The sequence below is a fragment of the Ursus americanus genome, chromosome 27 (genome assembly GCF_024610735.1).
Source record: "Ursus americanus isolate L20-20 chromosome 27, mUrsAme1.1.p, whole genome shotgun sequence".
Lineage (NCBI taxonomy): Eukaryota > Metazoa > Chordata > Mammalia > Carnivora > Ursidae > Ursus > Ursus americanus.
Genome location: NC_142153.1, coordinates 29731276 through 29744808, shown reverse-complemented (window position 1 = coordinate 29744808; position 13533 = coordinate 29731276). Strand labels below are relative to the sequence as shown.

The following is a 13533-nucleotide window of genomic DNA, read 5'->3' as shown; positions in this document are numbered from 1 at the left end:
AGATTCTACGCGTTAGAGACAGTGTCTTGTTGTCAAGGGCCCCGTAACAGGAGCCTTAAGGAAGGAAACTCTGGTGTATTTTTGTGATGTAATGTTTTATAAGGATGTATTTTCTTAGACAGATGGGTAAAATCTATGTCTCTAGCTGAATTAAGCCTTCCCTGGAAAAGGAAAATTCATGACTTCCCTTTCTGGGTTGTTTTGTTCCGGACGGCATGCTGTCCTGCAGCGGTCCTGTGAGCTTGTGAGGTGTGTCCTGTATTCCCTCGTAAGCCTGTGCTATCCCTGGGAGAGGCTGCGCCTTCCTCCACTCCTCCCAGCGGGCGGCATGCTCTGCGCCAGGTGCTGGGGTGCAGGGATTGGACGTGTACGGCACACACCTGCGTGAACATGTACGCACACACTTGCATGAACACACACACCTGTCTGGATGCACACACTCACACCCACGTGCACACACACCTACATGAACGTGCACACGTGTGCGTACACACACCTGCCTGGATGCCCCCCCACACCTGTGTGAATGCACGCACACACCTGTGTGAATGTGCATTGCACACACTTGAGTAAACCTACCCGACATACACCTGCACGAATGCACACACCTGAGTGAACACACACACACCTGCGTGAACACGCATGCACACACACACACACGAGGTAGACATATCAGCACAGGCATTAACATGAGATCTATGTCATGGTCACAGCCACTCTGCATTAAACGCACCACACACGTGATTTCACAAAAGCCCTGAGTTAGGTGCTAATATCACCTTGTACAGATGCAGAAACCGAGGTTTAGGCAGAGGAACGTGATCGGTTTGTTAAAAGTCCTACAAGCAGTGAGTGAAAGATCAGGATTTAACTACCAGTTAGTCTGACTCTAACCAGTACCCTGCTCAGAGGTGTCAGGCTTGGGGGAGTTGATGACAGACAGACAGACCGACAGATGGAGACGTCAGGGCTTGGATCAGGCGTGAGGCTTATGGATAACGTGGCGTCAGATGGAAAGGTCAGGAGAGTGAGGCAGAGCAGCTGGCAGTGTCAGAGATCTCCATGGACCCGAGAGGGGCCTTGTTTGTACATGTTCTCTTCTCCCAACAGAAAATGCTCCACAACCAGCCGAGTCTTTCTTGAGCACTTTGAGGACTAAAATATGACTTGGACTCTATTCCACTAGACTGTTAAGTAAGCCGTATTAAACTGTAATCTGAGGTTATGCTGTCACTAAGATATGATGTTTGGCTGTATTTCACCATTCGACTATCAAATAAGTTCTTATAGAAACAGAAAAACAGAGGAGAATAGGAAATAAAATCCGCCTCGGAGACTCACTGGCCCCTTGACAGACGCGGGGATGTCATGGGTGCAGACTTGACTGTGGACACCGAGTACGTTGTGTCAGTAGGTGGCATGGGATCGAAAGAGGATGAAGAGGATTTGGAAAAGTGTGAGCATAAGCAAGGACATTATTCTTTGGGTAAAAATGCTGAGGAATCCATCCAGGTGTGTGAAAGTGGCCCTCCAAGGAAAGGGCTGCAAACCTCTTCAGAGTGAGAGCGACACTTAGCAAAAGCGTCCTTCTGAAAAAGGACTGTGTCCTCCTGCTCAGAGGTGAAATTCATATGTCATCCAGAGCGCAAGTGGTGACCCCTGAAGGCTTAGCGGTGTCTCTGCCACCGAGGAAATCTCAGGCAAAAAACCCCAGCTGCCTTGAGTCTCACAATGTGTATTCTAATTCAGCTGGGGCAAAGTTCTCCCATGGAGGTGCCCTTGGAATCTAGTGAAGCAGCTGAGGGAAGGGACACGTGGCTCTGTGTGAGGCCCCAGACAGCCTCCCACGCACCCCCCAGCACGTCTGTGGTCACTTGGCACGTCACGAGGTGAATGGGACAGGCCCCCGTGGGAAGAGCTGAGCGGGGCGGTCCCCGGGGAGGGGCTCTCTAGCTATGGTGTAGTGTCCTCGACGGGGCTCCCTGCCTGATACAGATGCCCAAGTGGATGCTTCCCTCCTGTCCGCTCACGCACCTGTGCGGAAGCTTGGGCGACACATGTTCGTGACTTTGGCTATCACGGGGCAGTGGTAAAACCTGCTGGATTGTTTAAGCCCTTCGCAGGCTGTGTTGTTTTGTGGGACTCTTGTAAGCGGCTGGCATTCCTCAGGACGGCCTCCTCCAGCCAGACGCAAATGCCTCCTGACGTTGGGGGATTATTGCTGATATCTGTGTTTGTCCTTTAAATGGGGGGGGTGTACAGAATCCAGATGGAGGTCATGTGAACATCTGACCAGAGTGAGAGGAGTAAACTGTTACTTTCCAACTGGGACAGCAGGTCCGTGTTTATCCTTGGGGTCTCTTGGAAAAGCAGCCTTGGCTGGCCCGGGGCCCCCACCTGCTGTGAGGACTCCTCTGTCAGCCTTCCTCTCTCCAGCCATTGTTCATCTTCGACTGAGTTTTTAGACTTTTGCACTTGTGTCCCTTCCAACTACTTGTTTTAACCTATCATAATTTAAAATCTTTCATTGTAAGATACGAAATACTTTCAGGCTTCTAGAAAAGTTGCAAACGCAGTTGAGAGAGTTCCTATGTGGCTTTCGCCCAACTTCTCAGGTGAAAACCGGGAGGTGAACGGTCCTCCACACTGAGCTGCAGACCTAATTCGTGTTGTGTCCATTTTCTAGGATGCCACCGTGGATTAACAGTCCTGGCTCCTCAGTGTCCTTGAATCTGGGGCAGCTCCTCAGTCTGTCCTTCCTTGCCTTTTGTGACCTGGGTGCCCCCTGAGTGTTCTGGTGGGTGCTTTACAGAGCAGCTGTCCACTTGGATTTATCTTGTGCTTTCCTGTGATGAGATCGACAATGTTCCTTTGTGGTCAGTGCGCAGCAGAAGCGATGCTGACATAGGCTCTCACCTGGTTGACAGGTGGCTTCCCAGGTCTCTCCCCTGCAACGTCATTAGTTTTCTCTTTGTGATTAGTAAGTATCTGGGGGCAATACCTTGGCGCTTTGCCCATCTCTTGGTCGTCTTGAGATGCTGGCCCACAGATGTGAGCATTCCGTGGTGGGTCTTGCTGCAGCCAGCATTGCTGAGGTCTGTGTCTGATGACAATGACCCATTTCTTGCAGGTGCTAGAACGTCCTCTGCTATGCAGCTCGTCTGTGCAGAAGGTGCTGCCCCTGCTCCCCTGTCTGTTTGTTATTCCAGGTACTTACTTGTATCAGTGTGGGCTCGTGGATATTTGTTTTATTTTATGGGTTATAATCTAAAATGATCACACTGGTTCTTGTTATTATTTTGTGCAAATTGATCCAACTTTGGCTCTTGGGAGCTCCTTCAGGTTCTCCCCGATCTCTGTCAACATCTTTTTTGAGCAACCTCTTACTTCCTGATTCATCTTGCACTGCCTGCACCTGCCTGCAGTCCACAACCTCTTCCGATGCCCTGTCCCTTGTGCAGGAGGGTGGCATGAGACCCCAGGCCCCGTGCCTCGGATGTGCCTCCGCGGGGGCTGTCCGCGTCCGTATGGTGTCTGAGCAGTCAGACAGGACCGTGGTGGCTCGCCAGCTCGTGTCTGCACAGCTGTCTGCAGCCCTTGCGTGTGCATGAAGACCCGAGTTCAGGTTGACCTCTTCGATTCCAATCAAGAGATCAATACCATGAATCTTCCTTATTAGTGACTTCCCTCCCCACCGAGAGGACTGGCTCTCGCCTGTCATTTACATTGCTGTTTCTTTCAGTTCTGGCAGTCACATGAACTTGACTCTCCAGGAGAAACAATTCCATACAGGAGAGCGTGTATGATGTATGTATGGTTCTTTGCGTCTGCAGGCTGACAGTTGCCACAGGAAGAGCTGCTTCCAGAAGTCGCTTTACTTCCTTGTGTTCTTCCCCAGCATCTCCCCGCTGGTGTGCAATTCCTCGACAACATGGTTAAGGTCATTTGCTACCGTTTCTGTTCTAACCTGGGCTCCCCTCACATTCTGTTGCAGTTTAGTTCTTGGTTTTTGGGGTGGGCAGGACAGCATGGCTGTGAGAGCTGGAGCCTAGCCGAGGAGTCCCGCCAGCCTGGGCCATCCTCCCTCCCTCCTTGCGCTCCCCGTTGGAGTGCTGCCATCCCGGGCCCCCCTCCCTCCTTGCGCTCCCCACTGGCCGCAGGGAACCCGCAGGGAACCCGTCTCCTGCGCTTCTGCTGCACACATGAGCGGATGCACGTATGCTTTCCCGTGTCCCCCTCTTTCCAACATTCGTGTAAGACATTTTAAGTGTAGTTTGGAATGAAGTCATTCGCTCATGTCTTGTGATCAAATAATAAAACCAGGGCAGAGGTTTTGTCAGATCTGGCCCTTTGAAGTCTCCAAACAATAATAAACAAGCCCATAAGCCAAAGCCACAGTCTGGGTCAGGTAATCGTAATGACAGATGTAGTGAAAGGACACTCAAGCAGGTAGCAGTTGTGTCTGACTACTAGGCCTTGCTTGGCCTCCTTTTTTATTTTTATTTTTTTTCTTATGGTTTTCTTTTTTTAATTCTGTATTTAACTCATAATATTGGTTTCAGGGGTAGAGGTCAGTGATTCATCAGTCTTATATCACATCCAGTGCTCACCACATCACATGCCCTCCTTAATGCCTGTCACCCAGTTACGCCATCCCTCCACCCCCTCCCTTCCAGCAACCCTCAGTTTGTTTCCTATGGTTAAGAGTCTTTTGTAGTTTGTCTCCCTCTCTGATTACATCTTGTTTTATTTTCCTTTCCTTCTCCTATGTTCATTTGTTTTGTTTCTTAAATTCCACATATGAGTGAGGTCATCTGATAATTGTCTTTCTCTGATTGACTTATTTCACTTAGCGTAACACCCTCTAGTCCCTCCACATCATTGCCAATGGCAACATTTCTTTCTTTCTGATGGCCGAATGGTAATATTCCATTGTACATCTTCTTTATCCACTCGTCTGTTGAAGGACACCTTGGCTCCTTCCACAGTTTGGCTATTGTGGACATTGCCGCTATGAACATTGGGGTGCAGGTGCCCCTTTGGATCATTACATTTGTATCTTTGGGGTCAATACCTAGTAGTGCAATCGTTGGGTCATAGGACAGATTTATTTTCAACTTTTTGAGGAACGTCCATACTGTTTTTCAGAGTGGCTGCACCAGCTCGCATTCCCACCAGCAGTGCAAGAGGGTTCCCCTTTCTCTGCATCCTTGCAACATCTGTGGTTTCCTGTCTTGTTCATTTTAGCCCTTCTGACCTGTGTGAGGTGGTACCTCATTGTGGTTTTGATTTGAATTTCCCTGATGCTGAGTGATGTGGAGCATTTGTTCATGTGTCTGTTGGCCATTTGGATGTCTTCTTTGGAGAAGTGTCTTCTTAAACATTGTCGAATTCAATGGGAAGTGAGCATAGTGGGTGTGGGCCTAGTGGAGCTGTGTTGACTCGGGGGAGGCTGGAGGCTGGAAGCTAAGCTGGGGCAGTAGCAGGTGGAGCGTTGTGTGGCCATCTCCTGCCAGTGGCTCCACTGGTGTCCGGGGAACAGAATTCGCATGTGGCCCAAGAAAATGTGGGGCTCTGGGAGAAGCTGGCTCAGAGCTCAATCCTGGCAGCTTAGCCTGGGTTAGGGGTGAAGGCACATCCCCGTCCTAAGGCAATGGCTTCTTTCTGGAGCCGGAGCTCTGGGAGGGAGCTGTGGCGTCCCTGGCTCAGGGAGCGTGCATTCCTCAGCCAGAGCCAGAGCCGAGAACACGTAGCTCTGGCCAGGAACGCGTGGGGCCCGAGGAGGCAGCACACAGGGTGCTGTGTGACTGCGAGCTTTGCGAAATCCCCCACCCCGTCCCCCACCCCCACCCTGTGCAGTGGCTTTTACCCTTCCTCACCACTGAGTGACGTCACGTGGACGCGGATGGTCTTCACCAAAAGACAGTCTTAAGGTGGTGGAGTGTTGCTTTCTGTAAGTCACACTTGAATGACGAACAGCCCAGTCGCTGTGGAGCGGGAGGAGTGGTGGCTGGCAGTGTGTCTGTCTGTCTCTGTGGCTGACCGGTGGTGTTCAGCTGCATCAAAGCCAGGAGGACGTCTGTACCTGCTTAGAGCTGCTCTGAGAAGCTTGCTGGAGTGTGAGGTGGCTTCTTCCCTGAGCATAGAAGGCTGAGCTAGAAGAAAACCGTGTTGTCCTCTCCTCCAAGCGACCTGCTGATTTTGTGAATAGATCACCATCAGAACGGGACGTATTTCAACAGAACATAAAGTCCTCAGAGGCTGAAATGGTCACTGTTTCCCAGAGCATTTGTACAGTGACTCTGGGGCTGCACGAGTTTCACACGTTGAAGAAAACTGGGTCCGATGTGGCTGATAACAGGTAAACCCTGTTTGCTTTTCTCCATGGCCCTGACAGCTCAGGGGCCTCCAGCCATGCCCCACTGAAGCAGTTCTAGGCTCTCCGTCCCTGACTGTCCCTGTCCTCTGTCTCGCACACATACAGCAGATGCCTGACCAGCTTTACCTGTGTGTCCAGAGCACAACAGTTTCCTCTTTGAGGACGATGTATCTGAATTCGTGGAGATAAAGGAAAGCACCTCTCCAGCCCTAAGGCCCTGGAGCACGCGGCACAGGGGAACCCCCCAGGGCCTGCCATACCCAGCGCTGCCTCTCTGTGGAATTCTGCGCAGCCTGCACGGGCACAGAGTGGACTCAGGCAATCCTCCCCCCCCCCGCCCGCCCCGAGTTGTCACGGGCACAGACTTCAGGGCAGAATGCAAATCCCCAGCACGGTTGAGGTCACCCCTTCTCAGCAGAGCAGGCAGCACGCTGCAAATCCAAAGCAGTATCCTGTCATTGCAGGGACCTAGTATGTTAGGATGGGTGGAGTGAGGGCTTTATTCATGGTGGGGCTCATGCTAAAATCCCCGCCTCATCCGGGATATTTGCATGCTTAGTGAGCACAGGTAGCCGTGTTGGTGCCACGTGGCTGTGCGTGCATCCAGCAGAGCTCGGGGGCATTAAAGTTGACTGATTCTCACAGCAACAGCTGCAGCAGAGGGAGCGGGGCGTGACAGGATGGCCCGGGCCATTTGGTTGGAAGGAAGGCGTCTTCTTACTCTGTCTGGAAGAGGCTTTCCATACACATTAGCTGCTGTTTACTTGGACATGGCGGCTTAGTCCATAAGCTGTTATGGCAGGCTTAGTTCCCCACCAGTCTATGATGGGTGATTTGCCAATTGGTCTATCAGAATGCCGATTGTCAGTACATACAAGGCATAAAGAAGCCCCTTCTTCGTCCCCCTGCGATGTTTGTGTTGTGAGTTGCTCTCCGTTTATGTTGGGGCGTTTGCACATGTGGGCTCCACACTGGCCCTAGTGTTTCAGGCTTGGGACTGATCGGCCAACCCATGGCACGGTATATTTTCTGTGAAAGAGTGTTTCTCTCTGCAGACCTGAGAATCACTATGTACAGTTGAACTTTTTATTTGCTCATGGGAATGAGTAGGTCTGAGCGCTGGCCGTCCCTGGGATACACTAACTCTCCAGTCCCCTCTCCCAGCCCCTGGCCAGCACCATCCCACTCTCCGTCTCCATGAACTTGACTACTGCAGGGGCCTCCCTGTAGAATCATTACAGTCTTTGTGTTTTTGTGAGTGACTTCTCTCACTCAGCAGAATGTAATGTCCTTCAAGTCCATCCATATTGTAGCAGCTGTCAAAATTCCCTCCGTTTTTTTGGGCCGGACACTGTTGCATTGCATGTGCACCTGACATAGTCTTCGTTCATCCAGTGATGGACATCGGGGAGCTATCATCTTTAGGTTCTTGTGACTGATGCTACTGAGAACATGAGTGTGCATACTCGTGTGCCAGCTTTCATTTCTTTGGGGGTTTACATCCAGAAGTGCAGTTGCTGGAGCATATGGTCATGAGAAAAAAATTTTTGAGAAAACAAATGCTGTGCTATATAGAGCATTTTTGAGTCTTTTGCGTTGTAGCCAACGAGCATATATTAAATAACAATGTATCTTTAAAAACTAGGTATCAGGTTCAATTTTAGAAGGTTTTCAGATCTGAGCTACTAATGTAGTAAATAAATGTATAATATCCAGAAAAATCTCTTGTGACGCGAGCACTAGCGAGCCCAATGGGGCACCCCATCCAAACATGTGTCCATTGCCCCGTGGCCATCATGCATATAGTATGAGGTTCTAAATTGAGATGAGTTTCTGTTACCTTTTTTTTTTTTTTCCAGAGATGCCAAGATTGCATCTAGTGATCATATGAGGATTGGGGGCGGTGAAGAGATGGCCTGGCTGCAGATCTATGAGCCTACGGAGAAGGACAAAGGGAAATACACCTTTGAGATTTATGACGGCAAAAACAACCATCAGCGCTCGCTCGACCTGTCTGGTCAGGGTAAGATAATCATTCTTTAGCGTCTCCTAATTTTGTGTTCACTGATCCGTTCCTAGAAGAGGAGACACTCTGATTTTCTGATTTTCATTCAGAGAAAATTATTTCTGAATAATCAGTTTATTCCTTTGGCTGTTTGTCCATTTTCATTAAGTCAATTCACTGGTAAAGCTCCTGAGTGAGGGAAAAGCCAAACACACCGAAACCATTAAACTGTACGAAACATTTCCTTACAGCGTTCGATGAGGCCTTTGCAGAATTCCAGCAGCTCAAGTAAGATTTGCATGTCTGCTCGGCTTTGCATGTCTGCATGATGGTCTCTCCCCCGGGGCTGCTCAGGGGAGCTGGGAACGTGGGGGGCCCCCCGGTGCCCACAAAAAAATGGCTATTTACGCAGCTCAGTGTGCAGAGGGCAGGCGTTCTTCTAAACTGTACATGTTTTTATCAGTTAACTTTCTAGAGTCGTCATAGCCCTGGGTTGCTTTAAATGATGAAAATGACGGACTTCTGAAATAGTTATAATTATGGCAACACATCATACAGAGTGATTTTTTTCATGTTATATATTTAGGTTCTTTTTAAAGACTTTATTTTTTTTGAGCGATTTTATCACAGCAAAATTGAGACGAAGGTGCAGAGATTTCCCAAGTACTCCCTGCCTGTCCCATGCCCAGCCCCCCCTGCCCCCGCACCAGACGGTGCATTTGTCACCAGCAATGAACCTGCAGGTCATGTCCTCACCCACAGTCCGTGGGGACCTCAGGGTTCCCTCCAGCCGTTGTCCATTCTGTGAGTTTGGACAAGTGTAAGATGATGCGTGTCCACTGCTGTAGGATCACACAAGGCGTATTCACTACCCGAAAAGCCCTCTGTGCTCCATCTATTCTCGCCTCCCTCCCCTGTCCTCTGTCAGCCACTGATCACCAATCCCTTTCCCATCTCCGTGGTTTGGCTTTTCCCAGCACCTCCTGGAGTTGGAATCGTGCAGCGTGTAGACTTTCGGATTGCCATCCTTTGTGTAGGGATCTGCATTTAGAGTTCCTCTATGCCTTTGTGTGGCTTGAAGCCTTGTTTATTTTTAGTGGTGAATATCCCATTGTTCTGAGCAACTTCTTAAAGAATCCCTTGAGATCTCTAAACATGTATCTGAATTTTGGAGTATCCAAAAAGGAGAGCAGTCACTGGCCATACTAGCTTATTCAATAAATGTGTGTTGAACAGATGAACAGACGGCTAAGATAAATCAGAAACCAGTGTTTTCAAAAATACTAAAAATCTCCAGTGCAATCTGGTGAATTTGGTGAAAAAAGAAATCTCTCCAACCTACACGCTCGAACCCTGAGCTTTTCCATGGGTTTCACCAGCCAACAGATGGGGCATCCTGCCACCGCCGTTAGCGGCAGCGGGAGAGGTCGGGGAAAAATGCACGGACATAGTGTGGAGTTCTCAGGTGCTTGCTGCAAATGTGTTCTTCTAAGCAGACACAAACACACATCCTCCTTCCTTCCGCTTTCGTGTCTGCAGAGCTCTGAAATGTACGATGCTTGTTGTGGTCGCCTTTTCTCACGACTATCTTTTTATTCTCTCTGCTCCCTTTGATTTTTAGGGCAGCTGCTTTTGCAGAGAAGAGTAAGTACATGTTACATTATAACAAACACCTCCGATTATTTTGGGTGGGGCAAAAGGGACCACACTTTAGAGTTTTAATGTTGTGCGTTAAATGTTAAATAGCAAACCTGCTCGCCCACACTGGAGAAACTTCCATGACTCCCCAAAACCTACACTCCTGATTCTGCCAACACATCCCGCACCACCCAGCCCAGCCTGGCTTTCCACTTGGCTCCTTGTTACGCCTGGGGCCTCCTTTCTCCCTTCCACCCTCCGCCTTTTTGCTCTGCGTTCTTTTATGAGATGCTCAGGCAGGTGTGGCCATAGGTAGAGGCTCAAGAAATCGTTTATCACACTTGCAGGTCCTAGCGACGGGAGGCATGCCCCCCTGAGCACTGGGTCAGGAGGCAGAGGCAGGGGTGAAGGGCATGGTTAGGCCATGGCCTTTGTTGGGGTTTCCATGGGACAGGCAGGCGGGGCATGGTAAACCGCCTAGGACTGGCCCGTTTGAATCATTTCATTGGGTTTTGGTCAGTAGGTGTGGTCCCTAGTGGCCGAGCCCCAGGCCCTGGCATGATCAAGGTAGAGGAATATTGCTCCTAGGTGCAGGGGCAGTTGGGGGAGGCAGCTCGGAGGGACATTGCCTCCCGGGTGCAGGGGCAGGAAGGGAGGCAGGGTGGAGGGGGAGGCAGGGCTGAAGGGCATTGCCTCCTGGGTGCAGGGGCAGGAAGGGAGGCAGGGCGGAGGGGCGTTGCTTCCCGGGTGAGGGATCGGTAGAGGTGTTCTGGCTCCAGGTGGGTTGGTTGGTGTATCACAGGCTGGGCCCTTTGTTCTCTCTGAGAATTGGCTCCCCCGGGAGGGGCCCTGTCCTTAGCCACAACGGTTTCTAGGATGTCAAAGCATCATAATATACAGAAAATAGACTCCTGTAGGGTCCATTGCCCTTGGAAGGCCCTGCTCTCTAGATGCACAGGACCCCTCTCCCTTCCAGGATGCGTTTAGCTGTATATGGTTCCCTGCGTGGAGCCCTTGGTGAGCTCATGCATGTCCCTCGTTCCCTTGAGGACATTCACAGCTATCCCCTGCACAGGACCCGACACTCCTCCTGAGTCCCCCACTTTATATACACAGTAGCGGGAGCCCCTCCCTGTATTGGTTTGTATCCACATGTTGCTCCGCATTTGGCCTACTCTGTAGAAACGTCCCCACTGATAGATTTCTGAATGAGTCACCTTTGTATTACAGATCGTGGCAAGGTGATTGGTGGCTTACCTGACGTGGTGACCATAATGGAAGGCAAGGTAAGAACAGACAGCAGGGCACAGAGGCACAGAGTTAGGACAATATGGAGTTTTGGCAGTGCAATGCAGTCCCCCCTCCTGGGTCCCAGCATGGGGAGCCTGGGGAGGGGATTGCATGTTGCTCAGCCCCAAGAGGACGGGGAGCTCCCCACCCACGGTGATGCTTGTCTTAGGCAGCTTCTGGTAACCCTTATGTTATCAAAGGATGAAAGAGTTTACTCTTCTGAACCCACAAACAGCAGCGTTAGGAGCACGGGGACACGGTGCCTGACTCAGGCATCACAGAGCAGGTGTGTGGCAGCTGTGGGTTCCAGGCCCCCATGTCCACCCCCGTCCTGGGCCCTTCACGGCAGTAACTGCACAGAGAGTGGGCAGGCCACACCCGTACCCACACAACGCACGGGCCTGTAGGAAGGCGGGAACTACCTGCGGCAAGGAGAAATGAAACACATCTCTGCTCAGTTGTCAAGGTCATTTTGGAATTTACAGCAGAAACCACTAATTGGAGGTTTAGTTTTGTGGCTGGTCAGGGGAGTGACTGACCTCTCATGGGTACATCGGTCAGTCTTCAGCCATTCTAACTCAATGTCCAGGGGACATAGACACTTGAGAGAATTTTATTAGGCCTTTTCTTTAGCAACTAAAAGCTTAGAGAGTTCCTGAGCCAGAGTCGTGGTGGGTCTCACAACAAGGGTGTGAGCGAGGTGTGAGCGGCAGCCCCGCTGTCTCGTGGGCTGAGCACGCGTGCTCACTAGGTGTCCACAGTGTGGTCGCTGCATCTGATTCACTGCTTACAAGACAGCATCTTCTCTGGATTTCCCAGAGGAGCTGGCAAAATGGATCCACGAGTTGGAACAGAAAGGAAATTTGGAAAAAGGCTAAATATATCTCCTGTAAAATGTAGAGTTTAATTACCTCTACATTCTTTAATTGACGTAGGCCATGGATGAAGATTGAGAATAAATAGAAAAAAATCATCATGGCTTTTTCTCATGAGCTGCCCCACGAGGCTGCGAGCTTGTTTGCATCCTGCCGTCTTTGGATCCCTCATGTCTAGCTTGGTGCTTGTGTAGAGAAAGGCCTGGTGACTCACTGAGCTATATGGAGGATCCGTAAACACTTGGCTGACCCATCCCCTTGGGAGAGCCAGTATGCCTTCCCTGTTTCTAACCCTCCCTTCTCTGCCCAACCTCCCCTCCCAAAGACCTTGAACCTGACCTGCACGGTGTTTGGAAACCCTGACCCTGAAGTGGTGTGGCTCAAGAATGACAAGGACATCGAGCTCAGTGACCACTTCTCAGTCAAGGTGGAGCAGGCCAAGTACGTCAGCATGACCATCAAGGGCGTGACCTCTGAGGATTCGGGCAAGTACAGCATGAACGTCAAGAACAAGTACGGAGGCGAGAAGATAGACATCACCATCAGCGTGTACAAGCACGGGGAAAAGATCCCAGACATCTCACCACCCCAGCAGGCGAAACCAAAGCTCATTCCCGCATCGGGCTCCGTGCTGGCCCAGTAAAGGAGGAGCCGCCTGGGGGTGGATGGCTCCCTGAGTGCTGTGTGCTCATTCAAACGGTGACCGTGAGTGAGGTCACGTGTGCCGATGGACAAGCATGCGTTAACGCTTTTAGTTTTGGCATTTGGTCGTTATTATTTTATGTTCCTCTAAGGGCAAAAGCTCAGGTTGTTTGCACCAGGCTAAACCAGCTAATGTCTGTGGATACCGACCGAGAGTGGGTTGCAAGGTGTCTGCTCAGGTTTCTGTGGATGCTGGCCCGGGACGCAAAGCCCCCGGCGTGCTGCACATGCGGTCTGTGGTGCGGACAGCCTAGCAGCTCCGAAATCCTGCTTGTAAAGCCTTGCACGCATGTGCCCCTGGCTGCACTCTGTTTTTTCTCGCTGTAGACAAATAAAACTTTAAGAGGCGACTTGTGTGGTTCTCCTGTATCAAGCCGGACCCATCTCCATCGCTCCCTCTCTGGGCTCAATGATGGATTATCATTTGGTGGCACAGCCAGGGGCACGTGAACGTGCAATCTGGAGACGGGGTGGGGGCACAGATCACACTCGCAGTATTTACCCAGCCGGGCTTGGTGGCAGCTCCGAGACTGGCTGGGACAGCGGCCCGCAGGACCATCGTTCCTGAAAAGGCACGTACCTCGTGGGGGCTTAGAGATGTTCTGTGCTTATGAAAGCACAGATCTAAAAATCTCTGCAGTTTG

At 50.8% G+C, this 13533-nt stretch overlaps 1 protein-coding gene across 1 annotated transcript in view; it reads left to right on the top strand.

The window, feature by feature from the left end:
* The window catches only part of MYOM2 (myomesin 2), an 82085-nt gene extending 68846 nt beyond the window's left edge, over positions 1-13239 (top strand). The window contains exons 33-37 of the mRNA XM_045811191.2: positions 8239-8402; positions 8636-8672; positions 10006-10028; positions 11253-11308; positions 12513-13239. Coding sequence (XP_045667147.2) covers positions 8239-8402; positions 8636-8672; positions 10006-10028; positions 11253-11308; positions 12513-12830 — 598 coding nt within the window. The 3' untranslated portion in view covers positions 12831-13239. The remainder of the gene's footprint in view (positions 1-8238; positions 8403-8635; positions 8673-10005; positions 10029-11252; positions 11309-12512) is intronic.
* Positions 13240-13533: the final 294 nt, after the last annotated feature.